The sequence below is a fragment of the Cupressus sempervirens genome, chromosome 10 (genome assembly GCF_028749045.1).
Source record: "Cupressus sempervirens isolate cs-2001-9-10 chromosome 10, ASM2874904v1, whole genome shotgun sequence".
Lineage (NCBI taxonomy): Eukaryota > Viridiplantae > Streptophyta > Pinopsida > Cupressales > Cupressaceae > Cupressus > Cupressus sempervirens.
Window position 1 is genome coordinate 535713792 of NC_143127.1, and position 25533 is coordinate 535739324.

At 36.2% G+C, this 25533-nt stretch overlaps 1 protein-coding gene across 2 annotated transcripts in view; it reads right to left on the reverse strand.

The window, feature by feature from the left end:
* Positions 1-480: 480 nt before the first annotated feature.
* Positions 481-25533, reverse strand: part of LOC149535010 (2-oxoglutarate (2OG) and Fe(II)-dependent oxygenase superfamily protein) — a 152608-nt gene continuing 127555 nt past the window's right edge. For both annotated transcript variants that reach the window (XM_089803506.1, XM_089803505.1), the window contains exon 4: positions 481-1167. In XM_089803506.1, the coding sequence (XP_089659632.1) occupies positions 871-1167 (297 nt within the window). In that variant the 3' untranslated portion in view covers positions 481-870. The remainder of the gene's footprint in view (positions 1168-25533) is intronic.

Here is a 25533-nt window from a genome sequence, read left to right on the forward strand (position 1 = left end):
AAATTATAATTTGTTGATCTATCGTCTTCTATATTTTTTTTCATTGAATTATGGATAAGCTATAGCTGGAAAAGGGAACACAAGAGAGCGGGGCATTGAATATGTTTCGGTGCCACGTATGATTACTGCTCACCTTTCTCCGAACTCCACTGCAAAATCAAACACAACCACTCCAAATGTCTATTGATTTTTTGGTTGGTTCAGGAGGGTGAGTGGGAACGGTGGCAAAGAAAACTCTAGAAACTTTGACAGAGCAACGACTTATATTTTTCAGATTTTTTCCTTCCAATAAATCACTATAAACCCCAGGAAACTGCTTCCGACCAATGAGAAAATTAGAATTAGTATTTAATAATTGATTTTTTAATCAACCTTTCAAAGGCTCTGCAATATGTGACTCACTTGTTTGACATAAATTAATTGGGGGAGCAAATGGGAACATTAAATCACTATAAACCCCAGGAAACTGCTTCCGACCAATGAGAAAATTAGAATTAGTATTTAATAATTGATTTTTTAATCAACCTCTCAAAGACTGCAATATGTGACTCACTTGTTTGACATAAATTAATTGGGGGGGCAAATGGGAACATTAGTTCCCTGCCTTATATGTAAGGCAGGGACCAATAATGCATGCCTTCTCCATTCAAAGAGCTAAAGGTCTTTTTGTCCCTTACATTGACAGTATGGCTTGCCTAATCATAAAAAGACAAACAACACATAGGTATCGCTTAAATGGATACTTTTATTGACCGCAAAACTAAATAAACGTAAGTTAATCAAATAAGCTATCTTTATCAAAAGATATTGCTTTGTACATGTATGGATAAGGTATAAAATTTCAAAGAATGTAAAGAAGAGCCTCCTTCATTATTGAAAATGAGAAAGACAAAGGCGCCTAAGGGTTATAGAAGTTCTCTTAGTTTGAATGATTTCTTTACCATTCCAAATTTGATGCCCTTGCTTGCGATTGATCTCATGCAACCAATTATAGCGAGCTTCCCCAAATAGGAAGAGGAGATCTCCTGCATTCAATAGGACTGGAACCTTCTTCAATTGCAATGCTTTGTCATTCTCATGAGTAAACTCCATCACACATACTGACTCCAATGATATTATTGCAATGCCATCTTCAAAACATGCTAAATCAACATGAGAACATATTCCCTATAAACATAACACAATAAGATTTTATAAGCTTCTGACCATTATACATTTGCAGACAGCTTGAAACCAATATGAGAACATATTCCCTATAAAACATAACACGTTAAGATTTTATAAGCTGCTGACCATTGCATTACAATTACAAACAGCTTAGAAACATGAATTCAAATACAGAAAGGAGCTCTGGATTCTACAAATAAAGAAAGGAACTCTCGATTCTATGCATATTCTAACCTCAAGGAAGAAAATTATTGGATTTTGTCTGAGTATAGCATTCCTGTAATTTATTTTCTGTTAAAATTATATTTGATTACTAACATTTTCCAAGCAAAACTTCATATTACACCGCAGTAAACATTGCTTGTTCTATGACAACAATCAAATTGGTCTTGATTTGTAAGCAGGTCCTTAATTAAGTAGCACATAACTAGAAAATCCGTTCAATTGCATCTACAGTTATTTGTTGTCTTATAGGATTAAACTGTATCAGCAACATGGATAAATTTAGAACTAGAAGAAATTTTGGATAGATGGTTGCAAACCATAAAATGCAATACACAAGCTAATCTATTTGAAGAGTTGGGTCTAGACATTTTTTCTGTCATAAAAAAGGATAAATGTTCAACCATTAGACAACATAATAGTAAAGAAAATGGTGTCCAAAATACATTGTGTATGCCCACACAAAAAAAAAGAATTAAAGATCTTCCTTCGACAGGCAAGGAAAAGAAAGCTTAATTTTACAAGTCAAATTGAGATGATATCTACCATGCATTATTCATGTCGTTAAAACAATATCAATATTACTAGATACATTCCAACAAACAATGGATGGATGGATACAAAATATTGGGTAATTGGGTATTTTAAAGAGTTAGATAAAGAGATTTTAGATGTCGTTAAGAAAACAAGGAATTCAAATTGTATTCCATGGCAATGTGCAAGAGAGAATCTATAAAAAGATTCATGTATGTATTGGTATAACCTCTTATTCAAATATGTTCAGTAATCATTTATGCACATAATTTGTAATATTACGTCCAAATCACTTAAGGAAGTCTATTTGTTTAAAATGACCCATTAAACCCATCCCCTATCAAAATAACGGCCCTACATCTCCAATGGAATATGGCCCAAATATTTGCAATCTCTTTGGCAATTATGCTTCAATACTTGTACACTATGTCACAAGGTTCGCCGAATTTTTGGCTCCAAGTTCGAAATTCGGCGAACCTAAAAAATAAATTAAAAATTCGCATAAATTCGGCTCAAATTCGTCTTGGTTGCAGGTCATTATTTCTACCGTAGCTTGCAGGTCATCGTTTCTACCGTAGATCATAGGTCATGGGATAGAAATCGTTTGTGCAGGTCGCAAGTCGTGGGATACAAATTGTTTGTACAGGTCGTGGGATACAAACCTCAGCTTTTCGTCTGCCCTGCAATGAACAAGATGGAGAATCAAGGCTTTTCAACGCCCTGCAAAGTCGTTCCTTTGTGAAACTTGTCTTATTTCGTTCCTCCATCGGCAATGGTGGACCTTCGCATTCGCATTCACATCCATTCCTCTTCATTCGCAATTTGGGCACGAATATTATTTTTTAACGTTAAGAGATTATTTAATTATAGGTTTGGGGTAATAGTTTTAAATTTTTACTATAGTACGTTTAATGTTTGGAGATTATTTAATTTTGAATTTAGTTAATAGTTATAATTTTTTATTATTGAATTTTTTTTAATCTTATTAAGATATTATTGTTAGTAATTTTATATTATTTATTAAATATTAAAACATGTTAATATTTTCTATATTATATAATCATAAATATCATATATTTATAACTAAACATGTCAATACTTATATTTTTATATTATTTTGTCAATTATTAAAATATATAATAATAAAAGCATTTTTTTTATTTTTTTAGATTACATTAGGTGAATTTAATTTCGAATTTTTTGAGATTTTTTTGACTTGTCGAACTTCATCCGAATTTCATAGTCGTCGAACTTGAACTCGAACTCGAACCTTGTGACTTAGCTTGTACATATAGTTTCTGATATGTGAATGGTTTGAGAGATCATAGTGTTTGCAGACTTTGCAATCTCTTGCATTCATTTAAGTGTGACTAGAGGTGAGGATAAGTGTGTCCTATGCCACAGAGTCACAGACTGAACCATATTCTCCCACTAACCACCTCCACATGATAGAAAAGGATGGAAATGATAAATCACAGCACAGCTCTTCCTTGCCAATAATAATCAGACATTCAAGCTTCCTCGTACATCCCACAGAAACAACATCTGAAACAAAAGCCCATGCTTTGCAAACCGAACAGCACCCAAGCTATGATCAAGCATCCAAAAATAAAAATAGAATTAAATGACCAAGGAATATGAAATGCCAGAGAAGAGACAAATCACCATCTACAATAGGCACATTGTTGGACAGAAAGTATTATTAAACAGCCATCTCTGTTTACCGCATAGGTTAATTAAGAAATGCACACAAACAATGAACACGAACAACAGAACTCCTTAGATTATTCGCATATGCCAGAACATTACATTATGCTTGATAAGATAAGATCCATGATAGAAGATGAGATACAATGATCCCAGATGGGATATAAATAATATCCGCCAAACCTTCCCAAAGGAGTCCGTCAGCCACAAACATTATGTCCACTACAAACTATTTACCCGTCGGCTACAGAATACAGAAACACTAACAACAATCACCCCGTCGGCTACAAAAACACCGACAACATTCACTCTGTCGACTATAGAAACACTGACGACAATCACTCTGTCGACTACAGAAACACTGACGACAATCCAGTCGGCTGACACCATCCCCCCCCAAAAAAGAAAAGTCGTCTCCTAACGACTAACAAATTTAGGAGACAACTTACAGACAACAAAAGAAATACTAGAGAGAAGGAGGAGGCGTCCCAAAAGAGTGCTGCTAGCGACGCAACTCATACACCTACTCTGTCCTAATGTGCAGATCTGTCTGAATCTGTGAATTAACCTCGACAGCCTCCTTTAGAAGAAGCGCAGCATCCATAGCCTATCTCCTAGCTAACTCCAACTCGTGCTCAACCGCATCCTTATCCCGTACAACCACTTCCACATCTCGGATAGCCGCATCCTTATCTAGCACAACTGCTGCCATATCCCTCACTAGTGCTGCCCGCTCCGCTACCCATGCTGCCTGTTGGTCGGCCAAGTCCGGCGGACTGGTCTCCCACACCGGCAGACTATTCTCCCACACCATCAGACTCAACAGCTGTGAACCTTGGTGAAGAAGGATCTTTTGAAGTTGTCCCCTACAGAAGTGTATCTCGGACGAAGAGTTCACTCCACGCTCTTGCTCCGTCGGCACTCCGAGTCGTGCGAGTCAATACTCTTCCGTCTAGATTCTCTTCCCTCGGCGAACACAAATTCAAAAACTCCTCCCATGCTTCTTCCACCAATTCCACCCGCTGCCGAGTTTCCTCCAATAATTCCTCCGTGCTCTAGTTTCCGTTGGCAATCTTCTAGAATCTCCTTCGGTGTTCGGCTTGCTGTGCTAGAGTTAAATTTTTTTGTGCAGTACGAATTCCATCTTTTCCCTTGGCCTTATTTCGATTCTTGTTAAACTGATTTGGCATTAATCTTCATTCCTCCCACCTTCCAGGTTCATAGGGCAACGGCGTCAAATGTTTACTGCATAGGTTAATTAAGAAATGCACACAGACAATGAACACGCACAATAGAACTACTTAGATTATTCGCATATGCCAGAACATTACATTATGCTTGATAAGATAAGATCCATGATAGAAGATGAGATACAATGATCCTAGACGAGATATAAATACTATCTGCCGAACCTTCCCGAAGGAGTCCGTCGGCCACAAACATTATGTCCACTACAAACTATTTACCCGTCGGCTACAGAATACAGAAACACCAACAACAATCACCCCATAGGCTACAAAAACACTGACGACAATCACTCCGTCGACTACAGAAACACTAACGACAATCACTCCGTCGGCTACAAAAACACCAACGACAATCCAGTCAGCTGACAATCTCATTACTCTCTTCTTCACCAAACCAAAGAGATACACTGCCAACAAGTCCATGAACAAAGTTACATGGTCGGAAAAAGGCCTTGCAGGAAAAAATTAAGTTTCACAACTCATAGGATGTATTCCGATCTCAACAGCAGCTCACACACAGAAAGATAGAAGTCGCACTAGAGTAAGATTATTCTCAAATATATCACTGAGTTGGTCAAAATACATAGCAAGGAAGATGTTTTAACTCCTCACTAAGTAATATGAACAGATAAATGACCATCTGGAGAATTGGAACTTCCAAAAAAGAAGCAGCTTACACAGGAAATTGAACAATAGAATGTAACAACTTGGGAAATTAAACAATAGAATATCTCCATATTGGACATTGTTCTTTCATTGAACATTGATAAGTTTATTAATCCTTCAAATGCTTCCCACTTTCTTCCTTCTTCCATATCCCCTTTTAAATGAACTCTCCCTTTTCTATCTTATGTTGAGTCACAATTCTTCGTTATGTATCTCTTAACCTTCAGTTTCATCAACTTATTTAACTTGTAATTATATCTTATTTTATTATTATTTATTTATTTTTGTTTTTTCTTAATATTTATTAATAAATCATATTTCACAAAAGGAAGTTATACCATGTTCCCCCAAGTTTCCGAGACAGGGACAATAGGGGACAGTGGGAAGGGTTTCTGGGATGGCAAAAGATTTTGCCAATTTTGGGGATGGAGGAGGGGGGGACAGCAAATGGGGGTGGCTATATAACAATAGGGAAAATTAAAATATATAGAGAAATATAAAATATTTATATGAAAACATGGATAAAGTATGTACTTATACATAATAGAACCTTAAAATATAAGAATCAGCAGAATTCATACGCCAAATTTGTGTTACTTAGAGAATCAAAGTCTAATTTGTTCTAGAAGTCAAAGTCAAAGTCCGCTAACTGTCCCCAAGTCTTCGAGATGTTTCTGGGATGGGGACGGCTGAAAATATACCAGTGATGCGTCCCCAGGTAACAATGAGTCATTATATATACCCTTGGGATTGTGGCAAGTACCATATTGACCTTAAAGGTGGAAGGTACAATGTTTCATCTGGGGTTCACTGAGGTGAATTGCAAAAGCTTTCACATGTCAACCACTTGAATTCAATATATCTTAAGGAGTGTTACTACACTACTTGCTTAAGATGCATATGGGTTTGTAGAAACAATTATTATTCTGCATGTTGTATTTTGAGTTTTGAGAGTTTTTAACTGTATGTGGCTTCATATTTTTGGTTGGTAAGGGGTCACGTTGCACTCTTATTTATAGTCAAACCCATAGTCTTTTAAGTAGTTCAGTCATTCATTTCACTTTCTGGATTTTTGGAATTTGGATTCTTGTGTTTCAGAGAGTTTGAAGGGACTTTGGGAAGGTGAAGGATGTACATTTCTGATTTGGAGCTTGTGTGAGGTAGGTTCTAATGGAGCCCAATTTTTTGCAAAATTTAGGGTCTCCATTTGTGAAATAATATTGGAGACTTGATAAAATATTGTCATTAATATTGAAGAAGGAAGATAGGAATTGACCTGTTTAGAATCCAATACTATATGAAAATGATTGAAGGCATAGACTGGTTAATATAATGAAAGAAGCAAATCTCAGTAATTATATAATACATCAAGATGAAAAGAATTGAAAGAAAGAAAAAACATTCTTTGCTTAAAATGAATAGTTACTATTAGTGTGTGAACACATATGGAGGGACTGCACACTAATGAAATTAATAGTAAAATAACAAGTCTAAATGCTATTCACTCACAACAATACAGTAAGCAGTATGAAATGATTAAGGAGTCGCCTTATTATATATTCAGCAACATCAATGGCTGCAAGGACTAATTTGATTTCATGACATACTAGTATCTCTTGGAAGGATAGTACTGCGAAAAAGAAAAAACAGCAGAGATAAACTTATTAAACAAGAGAGGAATATACAACACCAGATTTATCCTGGTTCACCACAATTGTGGCTATGTGCAGACAGAGCAGAGTATTGTATTAATATGTAGAATGTGTGAATACAAATGATGCAGGAGCGGCATATATAAAGGCTCCAATTACATTGCACATGAAAAGTCTTGTGAAACCAAGAGACACACAACTGGAGGGAAAAGACAAATATGACCATTGGCCTTCACATATTAACAAACTCCCACCTAAAGGACAACCAATGCTGCAACTGATCATCCAATACCCTGCTTAAATTCAGTTTTACCTTTTCTTCACAAGCCCAAGAGAAGTCCTAGCACATTCAAACTTCTCTTTGGCTACAACCTTCGTGAAAATATCTACTGGATTGATCTTGGTGTCAATCTTTAAAACTTTCAACTGCCTACTTCAACTGCATGATGAACAAAGTGAGCATGTGCATCAATGTGCTTAGAGCAATGCTGTGATGAATGATTAGGAGCCATGAAAATAGCGTTGCGGCTATCACAAAAGAAATTATATTCACTTTGCTGTACTTTCAAATCACCAAGCAATCGCTGAAACCAAATCATTTCCCTTGCACCTTCGAAAAGAGCCAAATATTTGGCCTCAGTTGAAGAAAGAACAATGCAATGTTGCAACCTTGAAGCCCAACTGATAGTAGCTCCAAAAAACATGAAGGTATAACCAGTGGTAGACCTTTGTTTATCCAAGTCTCTCGCAAGATCTGAATTAGTGTAACCTTGCAGCTGAATCTTATTACCTCCAAAACATAACACATAATCTAAAGAGCCTTTTAGATATCTTAATATCCATTTGATGGCTTTCCAATGAGCTTTTTCGAGATTTCTCATGAGCCTGCTCACAACTCCCACTACATGAGCAATGTCGGGGCGAGTAGAAACCATGGCATACATAATGCCAACTATAGATTTATAAGGAATTTTTTCCATGAATATCTATTCTTCTTGTGTTTTTGGACACAATTCGGAACTTTACCGAAAATGACCAGCAAGTGGAATAGGAGTAGCTTTTGCATTAGCCATGCCAAACCTTTCAACAACTTTGTCAATATATTGCTTTTGAGACAAAGTGATTTCCTTCTTTTTCCTATCTCTTGTGATTGCCATGCCAAGAATCTTCTTGGCTGCCCCTAAGTCTTTCATGTCAAACATTCTTGCCAATTTCTCCTTTAATTCATAAACTATTTTCTTACTTGTGTCAGCTACTAACATGTCGTCAACATAAAGGAGGAGAATGACGAACTCACCATTAGGAAGTTTCTTGAAGTAGACACATAGATCTGATTTGCATCTTGTGAAATTGTGTTCAGCCATGAAGCGATTAAATTTTATATACCATTGTCTTGGGGCTTGCTTGAGCCCATACAAGCTGTGATTTAGTTTGCAATAGAGATGCCCTTGCCCTTTCTTGATGAATCCTTGAGGCTGCTCCATATACAATTCCTCTTCTACATCGCCATGTAAGAATGCAGTCTTGAAATCAAACTACTCCAATTCAAGATCCCATGCAGCTATTAGTCCCAAATAGTTCAGATGGTTGTCATTTTAACAACAGGTGAGAAGGCCTCATTGAAGTCTATCCCCTTTTCTTGATCAAACCCCTTTACCACTATCCACTTTTCTTGATCAAACCCCTTTACCACTAACCGAGCCTTTAAGTGTTTTTTGCCTTCCTCTTCTTCTTTCAAACAGTATACCCACTTGTTTTTGAGTGGTCTTCGATTTGGTGGAAGAGTGATCAAATCGCAAGTTCGATTCTTGATTAGAGAATCCATCTCCTCATGCATTGTAGCTTCCCATTTGTCACAGTTTGAATTCTTAAGAGAAGCTTTATATGTGCATGGTTTTAAGAATTTTGAAAACAATATTGAAGGTTTTGCTTCTTCAGCAAACAATAACTCATAATTAGAGAACTTGGCTTACATTCGTCTTTCTCTAGTAGATCTCCTTAATTGGGGTTTTGCACTTTCTTTGTAATCTTGAACTAATTCAAATGGAGAACCAGAGACTATGATTCTTCCATTCGAATGTTGAATGCTCTTGTCATGCTTGTGAGTTGAAGTAGTGAGCCTCCGTTTCTCTGTTTTATTATGCACTTGATTAATTGTGGGCATACCAATAGTTTCAAGCTTCATAGTACTAAATGTGTGCGCATCCAAATCTTTATCAGTTTGTGTGCTTCTCTGTTGTTCAATGCCTATGTGAACAATGGTTGTTTATGCACCATGTCTTAGAGCCTCCCCTGAATTCAATGTGGGAGCAGTGGCACGAAGTAGGCTATCATCCCTGTCTTTGGGTGTATGTGAATTCAATGAACCCATTGCCGCGTGTGTGTTGGCATTGCCCGTTGAGCACATTGTTGACCTTTATTCTATATCAGGCCAAGACCTTCAACTACTTGCAATGCCCAATCATAGTTTGGATGTGGTTGTTCGATGTTGGAAGGATCTGCAGGTCCCAAACTAGGATGACGTGGTCCAATTTGGCATTCATCTTGTGCCAACGTAGGAGGTAAATCCAGAGCTAAGTGTCCCTACAATTCACATGAATGGTTGGCATGTTGAGCATCGTGCACCGAAAATGAAGCTTCAGCTTGGGTTTCAAAATGCCCATGAATCATATCCGATGCATTCATTGCCGACTATGCACGGCTGCCCGGAGGACTGTTGATTTCTACCATCGATGAATGTTTTATCACCAATCATATGAGACGTTGGAATGTTATTGTGAATGGCTTGCAATGGATCATGGTGATGAAAAAGTGTTTGCTTGTCATTTCTAAGCTGACTGTCTAAAGGTTGGAGCAATTGACTTTGTTTGCCAATAGGAATTCTGTTCGCAAGCTCAAAGTTCATAACTTCCTGTGGTTTTAGTAGGGACGTGTCACTGGTATTTGGAGAGATCATTTGATACCTCTATATTTTGTGTGGGATGAAAAGCGTCCATATTTTCAATCCCCTGCTCCACCATTAAACGTTGTGTGGATGCTTCTTTAGATTGCGTACTTTGTTCATTGTATTCTATCTCTGTTGAAGAATTACTTATAGGGAACAAAACAGAAGTAGGACTACATGAAGTTGAGTTGGGAACTACCTATATATTAGTTTCAATATTACTTTGAACAGAGATTGGCACATATTCTTTCTCTGATAGTTCTTGGGTGTGCAAAGCTGGAAATGTTTTCTCATTGAAAATAATATCTCTACTTCGAATAACCTTGTTTGCCAATGGATCCCAAAGTCTGAACCCAAATTGGTCATCTCCATAACCAATGAAAATTCCCTTTTGTGATTTAAAATCCATCTTATTTCTCTTTTCATTGGGCACATGTCCATAGGCTTCACAGCCAAAGACCCGAAGATGTGAGTATGAAACTCTTCTTCCTTGTCATTCTTCTTCCGGAATCCCAAAATTCAACCTTGAAGAAGAACTTCGATTGATTAGATACATGGTTGTATTACATGCTTCAACCCAAAACTCTTTTCCCAAACCTGCATTTGAAAGCATACACTGAGCTTTCTAGGTATGGTCCTATTAAGCCTTTCCGCTGCTCCATTTTCTTGAAAGGTGTAGGGGACAACTTTTACCCTTCGAATACCATTATCTACACAATAATTATCAAACACCAGCAAACAAAACTCTCCTCCATTATCTGTTTTTTAAGCATTTAATCTTATATCCTCTTTGGTTTTCAACAAGATCTTTGAAAACTTTGAATTTAGAAAACTTCAAATTTATTGGCCATCATATATATCCAAACTTTCCTAGTACACTTGTCAAGAAAAGTAACAAAATATTTTGCACCTCCTAAGGAACTTACCTGAATAGGACCAAAGACATCTAAGTGCACAAGTTCCAATGGTTTTGCCTTATGTCATGCTCATATTTCAAGAAGCTGGCCCACTTTTGCTTGCCGTAAAGACAATGTTCACAAAACTCCAAGTTTGCTGATTGGAGACTTGGTAATTGATCCCTTTTGAGCATTATCTCAAGCCCTTTCTTACTCATGTGGCCTAATCTTTTATGCCAAAGTGTCACATCGCTGCCCACAACTGTCATAGCAGCACCTACTTCAGTAGGTTTTTCAAAGAGATAAACTACCGACTTTATTGTCCTTGGCAATAATCATGGAACCTTTGGTGACTTTCCAAGAATCCGGATGAAAGAATGGATGATATCCTTGTGCAAAAAGCTGACAAACAGAAATCAGATTTCTCCTCAATTTGGGAACATGACAAACATCCTTTAACAACCATTGGTTTCCTCCTACAAGCTTGACCATAAAATCACCTTTACCAACTATCTCACAAGACTTATTGTCTCCAAGGAATACTTCTCCAAATTGTCCTTCATGATAATTTGTAAAACAATCCATACAAGAAGTGGCATGAAAAGAGGCTCCGAAATCTATCACCCAAGAATCTGATTTGGTGTCACTTGTTGAAAGAATTAAAATACTTTCATCCTTCTCATAGGCTGTATTTGCTTGAATATTTCTCACCTTCTCTTGTGCCTTCTTGTAAGCCTGACAATTTCACTTTGAGTGGCTAGGCTTACCACAAAAGCAACACTCTCCATTCTTACCTCTTGACTTTGACTTTGATCTTCACTAAGTAAAGTGGCCATAACTTCACCATAGACCAGCTTGCTCTTTGCGAAATTTGAAGAGCTAACTACTGTAACTATGGCATCCCAATTGTCTAGTAAGGAGTACAAGAAGATGATAGCTTTAGATTCGTCATCTTGAGTCATACCAACCGAGGTTGCTTGACATAATAAGGTGTTCAAATCATTTATATGATTTGACATCGCAATCCCTTCCTTCATTTTCAGCTTGTCGAGCTTCTTCATTAAGAAGATTTTATTCGTAGTCGATGTCATCTGATACATGCTTTGAAGTTTATCTCAACCTCCTTTGTTGTCTTTTCGTTCAATACATTGAACAAGACGTTTTGAGATAGCGAAAGAAAAATTGATGCCTTCTCATCAGTCTTTTCTCAACCTTCATCTGTCATTGCAGCTGGTTTCTTAGTTTTTCCTTCAATTGCAACTGACGAGTCTTGCTTAACCAGCAAAGAACACATATGCACTTTCCACAGGCTGAAGTTCTTGCCTGCGAATTTCTCTACTTTTGCATCCTCCATCTTTCCAGAAATTCAACACCGATTTCCAATCTGCACAACTTGTGCTCTGATACCAATTTTGGATAGTATTGTTTACCGTATGGGGTAAATAGATTAATGTATACAAACAATAGACAAGAACATATAACAGCAGTACTCCTTTAATTATTCGCATATATGCCGAAGCGATTACATAATGCTTACAATGATGATTACAACCATGATCCAAAGTCGTATATAAACCATCCCAAAGAACCTTCCTGAAGGGGCCCGTCAACCACATAACAATTACCAACGACATCAACCCATCGGCTACACAATATTTACCAATGACATCAACCTGTCCGCTACACAATATTTACTGACAACAAGTATTACAAAAAAGAAAAAACAACCAATGAATAAACCAATTAAATAAGAGAGAAAAATACAACACTAGATTCACCACAATTGTGGCTACGTCCAAACTGAGCAGAGTATTGTATTAATATGTAAAAAGTTCAAATACAAATATTGCAGGAACAGCATTTATTAAGGCTCAAATTACATTACACATGAAAAGTCTTGTGAAACCAAGAGACACACAATTGGAGGGAAAAGACAAATATGACCATTGGTGTTCACATATTAACATCTCTTCCAGGTCAAACAATTCTATGAATACAAATATTAAGAGGTTCATGTCCACAGGCATGGATCGTGTTCCAACTTGACCTTCATTACCATCCTCTAGTCAAATTAGTACTATGCTTCCAGGCAGCTCTTCTTCTGTGAGTAAGGCAACCTCAATACTTTCTAGAAACTCAACACCTTCATGTGGAAGCTCTCCTGCTATAAAATCTCGACCCTGTCCTCCTCAATTTATGCCTGATTTTCCACTTGATGTGCCTCCAAATTTGAGGAAAACAATGCTAGAGCAACAAATTTCAGCCACAAGAGGCAGACGTGGAACTCCCAGAGCTACAAGATCTTCTAATGAAGTATCTAATGCTAAGTACCATGCCCCAAAGGTAATCTTGTTCGCCAATCACCACAGGAGGAAGAAATCCATGGAAGTGACTGGTCTAGTATACACTCTTGCAAACCACATGGTAACAGAAATGAAATCATGATCCCCGGTGTGCTTGGTAGCAAGATGATTAAAAAGGTAATCCGTGCGAGAAAAGCTGCTCTGCGGCAGGAAGATCGATTATCCACAATATCTACCAAATCCATCATGCATTCCAAACAACTAGTAAAGCTTGCATCATCTTGATTCACTTCGTTTAATAACTATTGGAGCCATGCCACCCATTTACCCACATTCAGAAGTTCACAAAGACTATTCTTCATTCGATGGAAGTTGTAGATAATTCAAACCGTTTAGAGTTGTACACGGAAGAGGGAGGATTTGCACGTATATAAAGTTTAGGACTCATGCATTGAATAAATAATATATCAGGCACTATTCAAATCCAAGAAAAGGAACGCTCTGCAAAAAGGCAGTATAAGGGAAATCAAACCAAAGGGGAGTCGTCCAGCTACACTGGGAGACCACGTTCGAAAATAGAAAGCATGCAAAATAATATCAAAAAACGATGAAGTTTTCAGATATTACAGAGACTGAAACCAAAAAGAATAAGTCATAGATTCCTATCAAACAGTCCAGGTGCTAAACGAATAAGTCTATGCATCACTCCTTCCATACCGTGAATTGATGCAACTTATTTGTCAGTTCATTTCTAATGTAACAAAAGCTCCTGTGGTGCTAGATTCCCTGATTTCTGGAGGAGGGGTATAACAAAAAGGAGCTAACTATATCGAAAACAAGAAGGCATAAGGAAGAAGTTCAAAATTTCTTATATTGATTTGCATAGACAATGTACTCTAATAAAAAATAAAAAACTTTAAGCAATAACAAAAAAATTTTAAAATAGTTTAAATAATAAAAAAATTGAAATCATTATTTTATTTACTTTTCAAAATTTTAAAAATTGAAATTTTTTGTTCTTTATTTTTTTTTTTTTAAAAATTGATAATGCCACTGTTCTTCTAAAAACATATATTTTTCTTCTAAATGTTAAAAACATATTTTTATGGGGAATTTCATTTAAAGAGACTATAAGCAAAATTCTTTACCCATCTAATCAATATTTATACTGAAATTTATACATTCAAATAAATCAAAATGGAATGTTTAGTTTAAATTTTATATCATTGAATATAAGACTCTATTTATCTATTTGCTTAACAGATGTTTCAGACTACCTAATAAACATAGTTTTGTCTTCCTGATTTGTCTCTGCCTTCAGGAAAGTCTATTTAATTCTTCTGCAGTTTCTTAAATATAGTCAAACAGTCTATTAGATAGTGCTAAGGTCAGAAACTAAAATTAAAAAGGAGCTCTGTCATTAAAAAAAACCAATAATTACTATTAAATTTGCTGGGCAATCAAACATTAAAAAATTAGTACAAATTTCATCAAAATGCCATGCCTGCAAGGAGGAGGATGACCCTTGCAGCCGCTTAGCTGAGATGTCAGCCTCAGCAGCAAATTGGCAACACAAAGGAAGTATCAGGGAGTTTTTGCAGTGTTGTAGGGGAATTACAGATCAGGAGTAAATTGCATCAGAGAAGAAGAGGAGTTGGTCCCTCAAGGCGTGTGAAGCACAACAAAGCCTTTGCTAGCCACTCCAAGCCAAAATTCAGATTGTACACTGACTTTCAGACTTGGCCTTAAGATTATTGAGAAGTCTGAAACGTTGCAGATCAGTCCTTGAGATTGGTCCATACCAAACAAATTCTGACAACGGCATTAATGACCTTCTTATCCTTTGCATTTTCTCTAATTTTTCAATTTGAAAAAAATAGAATTTATGCCAGGAAAATAATCCTTGACCAATCAGAAAAACGATTTTGGATTCTCATAAATGAATTTAACAATACAGTGTAAAACTTTAGAAATCTCATGCTTGCTAAAAAAAAAGAAATAGACGGGAGTCAAACAAAAACATAAGTTCTCTGCCTTATATGTAAGGCAGGGACTAATAACCATGGCAAATTATTTTTTTCAACTATTACGAAGGATTAATTATCCTCTATAACAGGGTGTGTTGTTTAGGATATATTCATCTATCCCCCATTCACTTATAAATAGGAGATGTTTCATTTGTCAAAAATAAGATTTGAAAAAACATAAGACAACATATATTCGGAAGAGAAGCATTTTGTGAATGATATATTTATTTGTATGTTGGAATAAGGAGTAAAGTGATGACTTGTAATATAAATGCAAATATTATACTTCGATAATTAATAAAATACCCTTTTGTTTATTTTTACTTGAGGCAAAGAGATTACAATTAGAATGTTGATTTGTCCTTTATGATCAATAAAGAGATTATTGAATTACTCTGACAAGGCTTTCTTTTGCATTGGGCATTTTCTGCATTTTGTGTTCAACAAGCAGGGATGGTGTGAAATATACATGCGTTTCCTTGTCTCTGGCTACTTAGACTTCCCACCTAAGAAGTTAAATTCCTTTTGGCTAACATAGAATTGCATATAAAAAATTATCTTTTGCAGAGCTCACGAGTAGTTGATGTCATTTTGGATAAATATTGTCTCATAAAGTTGTATGTAATAGTCTTCATTGTGATTGACTCAGTTGCCCAAATGAACGAAGGCAGTAGTCATTTAAATCATTGGAATATAATTATCGGATTTATAGTTGAAGTCAGAAATCTATATAATTCCTTCTTGCAAGCATCTAATCAATTATTGATAACCTTACATAAATATTCAATCAATTCAAACACTCAGCATTCAATTTTATTTTGATCGAGTTCAAGGATTTTGCCAACCGGAGAACTCACAGAGTTAAATTCTCTATAGAAAAACCATTGAACCAAGCAATGAGGGTTTAAGGTGAAGGTATATCCGCCTAGGTGTAGTGAACCCTGAAGTGCAGGGGAATTGAAGTCATTCCCGTTCGTTGGCCAGAACTGATTGGGTAATCCTATTGGAGAATTGGCAAAACTTGCGGATTTCCAATCTGTGGGTTTGGGAACCAACGGTTTCTTCACTTCTTGATTTTATCGTTTTTAAAGAAAATAGATTTGTTTTGTATTTTATTGAGGGAAGAGAGAAGTCAGCTTCTTAAATGTTTTGACTATGTTGTAGTTTGTATGTGGTGTTTGTGATCACCTAACCTATGAGCAGTCACTCCAACTTGAGCCTCGTGCTGGTATAATGGAGGTTGACCAAGAAAATCAACAAGCTAAGCGAGGCAAGTTTGGAGGTAAGGGATGGGAAGAAGACTTGGAAAGCGACAATTTGTGGCCTATTCTTTTTTAACTTTGATTGTATTTCATAATTTTAAATTATGGGAGAGCATAGACATCATTAACATGCTGACCTAAAACTACAATCCTAATTTTGAGCTTGTTATCGAAAGCAACAATGTGAGATGTTTTAAAATAAAGAGAGATCATAAACAAAAACTACAATCCTAATTTTGAGCTTTTTATCCAAAGCAACAATGCGAGATGTTTTAAAATAAAGAGAGATCATAAACATACTGACCTAAAACTCCAATCTGAATCTTGAGCTTTCTATCAAGGGTAACAATGTGATGTGCAAACGTTTGCGCAACGCACTAATATCTTGTGTTTTTCAAATTTTAAACCATTACCTTCCCACCCAATTTGCTTGCTCTTACATCAAAATGTCTATTTTGTTTAAGAAATACTTATATGTCCAAACACGACCTTCCAACATCCTCATGAGCCTCTTGGAAAAAGTAATTTTTGAATTTTTTCAACACATGCTCTTCTCTCTCTTTCTCTCTCCGTTAGTACTGCAGCTACTCCTTTATTATTTATCCCTCTACTTCTCTTTCATTTATCCTAGTGACTATCACCAACCCTACCTAATCTCGTATGCAAACTAGTGTGTTTATCCCCTTAGACCATGGATTTAACATCTATAGATTTATTCAAGTCTTGTTTTCAATTCCTATGCACATAGGGTTGAGATCTTAACATTAATTTAATCTTCCTTTACTACCTGAATGAGAGGTCAAAAGACCAGTAATAGGGCAGGGTATAACCATCCTTGGCAAGCTCCCAAGCAAGCACAGCATTCTCCTCTATCTCATAATAGGATATTGTAGGACAAAACTATATGGAGGTTTAATTTCTACTTATTTATCTCAATAATTTCAGTTGAAACCAGTAGAATTAAGTGATTCTGAGTTTGTCGTTTGTATCTAGTATCTCAAGTATGATATCATTTGTATTGTATTTTTATGTGCAGGTATCCTGAAGATTCATACAGAAGCTTGAGCTTTGCATCAACTATAAACAACCACACACTAAAGTCCTAGGTATGAGTTAGTTTACTATCCAAGTTCTCTGGTATTTCATGTTTCTTGTTTTGTAGCTCATCTTTGCAATTTATTTCTTGTTTCCATTTTTTCTTGTTTCAACAACCCAAATGCACTTACTGTAATCTAGAGCTTACTGTAGCTTAAATTCATCATTTACATATGCATTATGGAAACTAATGAGAAAGCTACACAGGTAAAGCATATCTTTGGTGACATGATGCAGATGTATGTAATGGCTACCATTGGTGGAACTTGCCTATGATAACAACTATCGTAATTCACAAGGCATGGTGTCATATTGAGCTTTGTAAGGGTAGCCATGTCAAGCCCCTTTCAGTTGGGATAACTTGGAAGAGCAAGTTGTGATCATCCTAGAGATAATTTGTGAGATAGAAGAAAAAGCAATTCAAATTTAGCAACACCCCAACGAGGCATGGATCATCAGATGAGTTATTTGGACTCCCACATGGCAGCTAAGAGTTTTGCAATTTATGACACAATGTTCTTGCCAGTTCCTCATGAAAAAACAAGGGATTTGAGTTGGATCTAATTTATTGTACCAATCCATTACGATAAATTGAGGTTTTCAAGCAGATGGCAATTGCCTATAAGCTTTATTTACCAGCCGGTACAAGATGAGGAATGTATTTCATCTACAAACAAAAGAGAATGTTTGCATCAAATCCATGTCTCATTCTTATTTAGTCATTTTTACAAATGGACTCTTCAACTTCCGTAACACATGCTTGATCAAGTACAGTCTAGTGGGACTAATAGATGTGAAAAATATGCATATCAATATCCATAACCTTTTAGATGAAATTCCAGAAACAAATATCCTGAAGGGGATAGTATGTTGTCACACTTGATGATGCATTCAAGCTTATTTGTTGTCTACCTGTAGACTACATTATGATATTTTCTTTCTACATAGTTGTTATTTGTGAATTCTGTAAGCAACTGTAAGTATAAAACATGATTTTGATTCACCGGATATTGAAATACTTTATCAATTAATTGATCGTCTTAAATGACCGTGTTGTCAAATACTTATGTTTTTGAATATGATATCAGGCAAAGAACAATGGTTCAATAATGAAATATGGTGTAAGCAACACTAAAATTTAATATTTTAAGATGGTACTTTAAAATTGTTTCATTTTGAGAATCATTAGGGCAGAGATAATAAGTAATGACATACATTATCATTTATTATCATTTTACACAAGATGTCTTGGTGTTATTTGGTGTGCAAGATGCCTTGATGTTATTTGGTGCAAGTGCATGTAGATCACAAGAATATTTAAACGCAAGCAAGGTGGTTGTGGGGGTGTGACATTTCATCATGGGGTAATCAAGTTAACTCAACAATGGATGACTCCAAGAGACCATTATACCCCAAGATACCACTAAACCTGCATGGCAGAGTTTGATGATAACCATATGACCAAGAAGATATGAACTTGGATTTAATGGGAAAAATAAAGGGGTGAATGAGACTTGAACGCTAAACAGGGTTAACAAAAAAGGTAAAGCAAATTAATGCCATACATCCATATATTAGCAATGAAATAAAGAATTCATTTGGAGCACAGAAAGCACATCACCTTGTTGTGTGGAAATCACAAAGGGGGCATTAAAGGGAGGACAAGAATATTAGTTAGATGGGATGAACAAGGAGGTAGTTGAAGAATTTAAGTAAGTTAAATCTGGCAAAAATGTGATCCCATTAAAGTTCACTAGATTTGATTGCTTAGAAGAAGAGAAAGGTGTAGAAAGGATGAAAAGAAGTGGGCAGAAAAATGACTAGTAACATTCACTTGTCGGAAACAACACTGTACAAGGTAGAGGAAGAAAATTTTTTTTAAAAAGATGCTTATGAAAAAAAGATTTAACCATCTCACAAGACCCAATTTCATTGTATTTTGCATTCCATTCAGCTCCTTTGTGCTCAAAAAAGTTTTCACAGCATGCAACTTTCATTCAACATTGTCCCTAAAATATTCTCTTGTTTCCATTGGTTGACAGCCAATTGCTATCAAGGGAAAAGCAGGCTTTCTAGAAGAAAAAGGAACGGAGAAGGTGGAGATTATGAGAAAATTCAAGAGAGAGGATTTGTGAAATTTGGAAAGAGAAGGTTCTCGAAAGCAATATTTTGTTATGGCCATGTGTTTTACCATTTTAACTCCATTGGTTTTTGCTTTGTTCTTGCTGTTTATTTATCTCATGATGAAGAGACTTGTCTTGCCATTCCATTTGTTTCCTTATGTTTATCCTTTGTTTCAATATCATAGGAAGAGAGGAAAAGGGGAAGGAAATGATGGGCCGATACAAACAAGCTGCACAGGAGAACACTGTAAGTGAATTTAACGCTTCTGTTATTAGAAAGGGGTAAAATCAAACCAGCAACATTTTATTTTGAGGCTGAATTTAGGGTAAGGTAAGGACAAATTTGCACTTTGGGTCATGAATTTGAGAAAAATCCTCTGATTAAGTTTAAAGAGGGATTAGAAGCTGTTAAAACTTGAAATGTTAGTAGCAGTGATAGATATTATTCATACCACTGGTCACCTATTCTTCTGTTCACTGTTTTGCATCGTGCATAATCTGCGTTCACCATTTTGCTTCGTGAGGCATCTTGAAGTTTTTGACTGATGAGATTTCTCTGGCTGGCATTGGTTCTCATACTTATTTTATTGACTACATTCGTATTTGCTGAGATTGAATGACTTGGCGTCGGGTTAAATGACTTGGCATCAAGATCTTGGCACCATTGTCTTTCTGTCCATTTATGGAAAGTCGTTTGTGAAATATCATTTAAGAGGTTTCATGTTAAAGTGATGTAAATGCTTGTAACTGACAACTCTTGACATTCTGTGGGAGTCTCCTTTCTAACAGCAAAAATCTCTTTGTATTATTAGATGGGAAATAAAAGGTCCATCAAGTCTCATTTGTTTGGTTCGGTTGCTTCAGAAAAAACTATTGAGTATTATTGATGGGTACTGGAGTTTTCATTATCACAGACTTCTCTGTATTTGTCTAGTGTGTTCAATTGCAGAGCCAGTACTCATTGTCTAGTATATTTGATTGCAGAAACAGTACTTAGTGTTTACTATATTCGATTGCAGAGAATCAGAGACAATGTATTTGTTTAGCCTGTTTGATTCATTCATGATCAATATATATTTTTTTGCAAATCTTTCATGTTCTGTGAGAAACTTATGTTTCTGTTTTATCAATATGTGATCAAGAAAATAAAGCTCAATGATTGACATTGTAATAATCCTATCCCGATGATGCAGTAATATGACTAATCAAATTCAATATAATGTGAATGCTTGGAAAAAAAACAATTCTGAAATCATATCATTCTCCAAAATGCATCATACCAAGTACTCAATTTATCTACCATTGGATTTGCGGGAACAACTACTTGGCAAGGTCATAAACTCAGGGTCTGAACGTTAAATATTTTGACTATGTGAACAAAATACAAAATGAAACAACAATGGAACCTGGGTGTAGCCGTGGGTGAGTTGGCTGTCTATGCGTCTCCAGTTGGGCCTGCTCTTCAGTGGGTATGAGTTCTAGAAGACCCAACACCAATGCCACTACTGTCCCCGTGTCTGCTGCCGAAACCTACCATTGGACTTGGTGTGTCTGGGCCTGCAGCTTCCTTAATCCCCTATGGCAGTTAAAACATACACACACCCAATATTTGCAGAACTTGCAGCCAGCAGTTATGTCGCACTAGCTCCCTATTACCGCAACGGTCGGAACTCCCAGCTTTGGCGTGACTGATGGTAAGGACTGTGAATACCTCCCGATTGGTATTGATGTTACCTGCGCCCACACTGCTGTTACGCTCCCCATGGGGACCTGCCGCAACACTACTACTACTGTCTTCCTTCAAATAGTGACCTGACTACCTCTGTTCTACTTCTGTATGTTTGTACAGGGATTATCGTTTGCCACTTCTGCTACCACACACTTCCCACCTCTTCATATACAGTGGATCCCTAGTCATACGGCTTTACCAGCTAGTTTAAAACAAATTCACAAGTACTTTTCACTGCTAACCGATTTACGTCTGAATGTGGGTTTGACTGAACAATGTATTATACTGCATTTTCCATACCTGAACCTGGGTGCAAACTTCCAAGAGATACTGGGGCTACATCCAGTCTCCCAAATCTTCTTAAGGGGTTCCGACCTTAAGAAAGCCAGTCGCAGTTACCATATTCAGTCAGTTACCATGGAATTCAAAAGTTGATTCGCCTCAAATTCGAATTCGGTTCAAAGTCAGTTCCAAATTGTTATTTCCCTATATGATTTGCTGGAAATTCGGTCAAAGGGACCCTGGACGACTTTTTGAACATATGAAGCGAATTTTGACTGGTCAAAGTGCACCCAGAATGAATTTCATGCAATTTGGACAAATTTCAAACTCATCTCGAGGGCCAACAGAAGCAATAGGAACAGAATTTTAACTTATCGCGCATACATGTCAAACGCAGAACAATGTTTATCGCCTAAGTCACAGCATTTGCCGAACTTCATGGATAAAGTTCAAATTTTGGTGAACTTCAAATATTTTCATTAAAGTCGTTAATATTCAGCCTTTATTCGTCTAGGAATGTTTTGACTTTCTCTACAGCTTTGTCCTTGATTAAACACACCAAGCGTTGTGCGTGACTGTGCAAGCCATCATAGGCAATCAAAGAAGAAACGAAAAATAATGATTTAGAATAGGGTGTGAGAGTGCTAGGAAATGGCAGGAATTACAAAGGAAGAAAGGGTGTCGGAGATAAGAAAGCCACGGCCCACAACAATAAGGTATGGCTCCTCCTCTGTGGCTGAGCAGGATACCTAAGTCTACGATGTGAGTGAGCAAGACCAGTCTGTAATGATTTCGATTTCGATAATGATTTATTTGTGAAAAGTTATGTTATATTATAACTTAATTTTTTTATTATAATATATTTAAATTTTTAATAAGATGAGTTCTAGAATATTATATTTTATTAAGTATAGGATACATAATTATATTGAAAACTTGTTATCTTATCTTATATATCAAATTTGAAATTACAAGTATTAAATTACTGTCACTTATATTAAATTAAATTATTTCAATTTAAATTTAATAAATGTGTTTTTAAATAGTTAATATAATACTGTCTCATTTTAAGATAATATTGAGTTATTTTATTACATTATTTAACACTCGTAAATTATATTGTATGTACTATGAACCATGCATTATATATATTTTTAAAAAAAATTTAAAACTTGTACGGACGAGCCCAAAATGAACCCCAACCCAACCCCAAAAAAATTTTGACGAATTTCGAAGCCGAATGCTGTGTTTACCGTACTAGTAAAGAGATCAACGCATACAGACAATAGAACATGAACAGCAGAATTATATTCGCAATAGTAGATGATTGATGCTTTACAATGATCCCAGACGGGATATAAATACGACCGCTGAACCTTCCCGAAGGAGTCCGTCGGCCACAATTATTCTATCCGCTACAAACTATTTACCGACGACATCAGCTACAGCATACAAAAACACCACCGGACCGTCGGCTACAGAATACAGAATACCGCCAGACCGTCGGCTACAGACTAGAAATACTGCCAAAACTATCCAGTCGGCTAACATGCTGAACCTGCATACAAACCAGAATCCAAACCAGCAACTTAGCATTTAAGCAACCAATTTTATTTTTCAATATATTGATATATTTCACGGTGTCAATCCCAAGAAAGCCCATTGCTTTTCTAACCTCAATATGAGGGTGAGCACAAAAAACTAGGCAATGTGGGATAAAACTCATTTTTGTCTTTTAGTCACTTGAAGTTACTTTTGTTATAAAATGACTTCAAGTCATAAGTAACTTTATAATCCACTTTATAAAATAAAGTGACTTAACTATAGAAAAGCTCCTCAGCTTTAATAATTCAAATAAATTCCTATGACTGGCTGGCATCCTCTAGAATAATGTCGTAAGCCTATCCGGATGGAAAGATAGACTAACAAGGCACCAGAAAGGCCTAGCGCGGAGAAGTTGACATTATAGACATCATTTGTATTCAATGATAAGCAAGTGATTATTGTGATTGCTTTGAAGAAGTCAATAAAGCATCATTCTTATGGGCTTGGTTTTTCACCCTCAAGTGGAGGGTTTTCCCAGGATAAGGCTGCTTTTCTAACTTCTCTGATTATGTGTCTTTTGCATCTCAGTATATTTTTTATTTCTAAAGAATTTTTCTTGCCATTCCATTTGTTTCATTATCATAGGAAGAGAGGAAAAGGGGAAGGAAACGATGGGCCCACGCAAATAAGCTGCACAGGAGAACACTGCAAGTGAATTTAACACTTCTATTATGTAAATAAGGATACGACCAAACCAGCGCCATTTTATTTTTGAGGCTATATTTAGGGTGGGGGAAGGACAAACTTGCACTTTGGGTCATGAATTTGAGAAAAATTCTCAAATTAAGTCTCATCAAACCTTGGTTTAGGAGACCCCACACTCGCTATGAGGGTGATCAAGTGGATCAATCGTATCACACCCTTTCTTAAAGTTCACAAGGATCATTGTACTGAATGTTTTGTGTTTTACATTGCACTTGCTATCATCATCTGCTATTGTAAAATTGATGTAATGGTAACAGTAACATTTGCATGAATTTGGAAAAGAGATGCCATTCAGACACAAGTTGATTAGATCGTAGAATCTATGTGCTAGGTGTGTATTTCTACATAGTCAAAACATGCATGTCAACTGATAATGGTACACACGTATATTGTCAATTTTCATGCATCTTTTCATTACCTTGTTAAATGTATAGGCATTCTGCAGTGTAGATTTCCAATTTACAGCTACTAGGCTATTAAAAATAGAAATTGTCTAGGAATGATATATGTTGTCTATCAATCGCACAAGACCACTGTAATTGTTGGATTTATGAAATTTGCATGAAGTGCAAAAAGTGTAGAATAGATGAACGTGATTGTTGAACTGATGGGAATAGCCACTGTCATGATGATTGGTGACATGCACAATGGCGCGCGCACACACACACATGGAAAAGGTATTCCGTATTTATTGTAAGGAATTACGATAACCCGAAGTTGCAATATGGAGATATATATGTACTTTTATTTGTTAAGTTTTTGAACCAGAATAGCATCATATGCAATAAACAGAAACTCAGAAAAATATACGAAAAGATGACTCGAATATTTACCTTGGGAAAAACCCAGCCATGCCCAAAAATATATCCTTTATTACATTTGCAAACACTTATTACAAAATTCTGCTCCCTCTTATGTCTTCAACATATACTGATCACTTAATTATCATAAGTAAAGTTCCTTCACAAGGATACAATACTCTAAAAAATATAACTTATAACTATGCTCTATATATGCAGAGTAACTAATAAAAATCAGAATACTGATAACCAATTGTTTTTCATGACAATAAACAAGCTCACGAATCACCTGACAAAGTTCTCTAAAGAATGTGGTAGCTTGATACACTGCTCCATAAATCTCATGCCCAACGATAAATACTCACTGGCCAACTGGTTTACTCTAATAATCAGAAGTAACAAAGCAGATGGGAATGTGACCAGTTGCCTCATCAATATAAACCAACCCATACAAGAGAGTCGATGGAGGAATATGAAACGTCAGAGCTGAAGAAAACTGATGACACAAAGTTAACACCAACATAAATAGACTTGACGCAACACTAAACAACCAAAGCCAGCATTGAT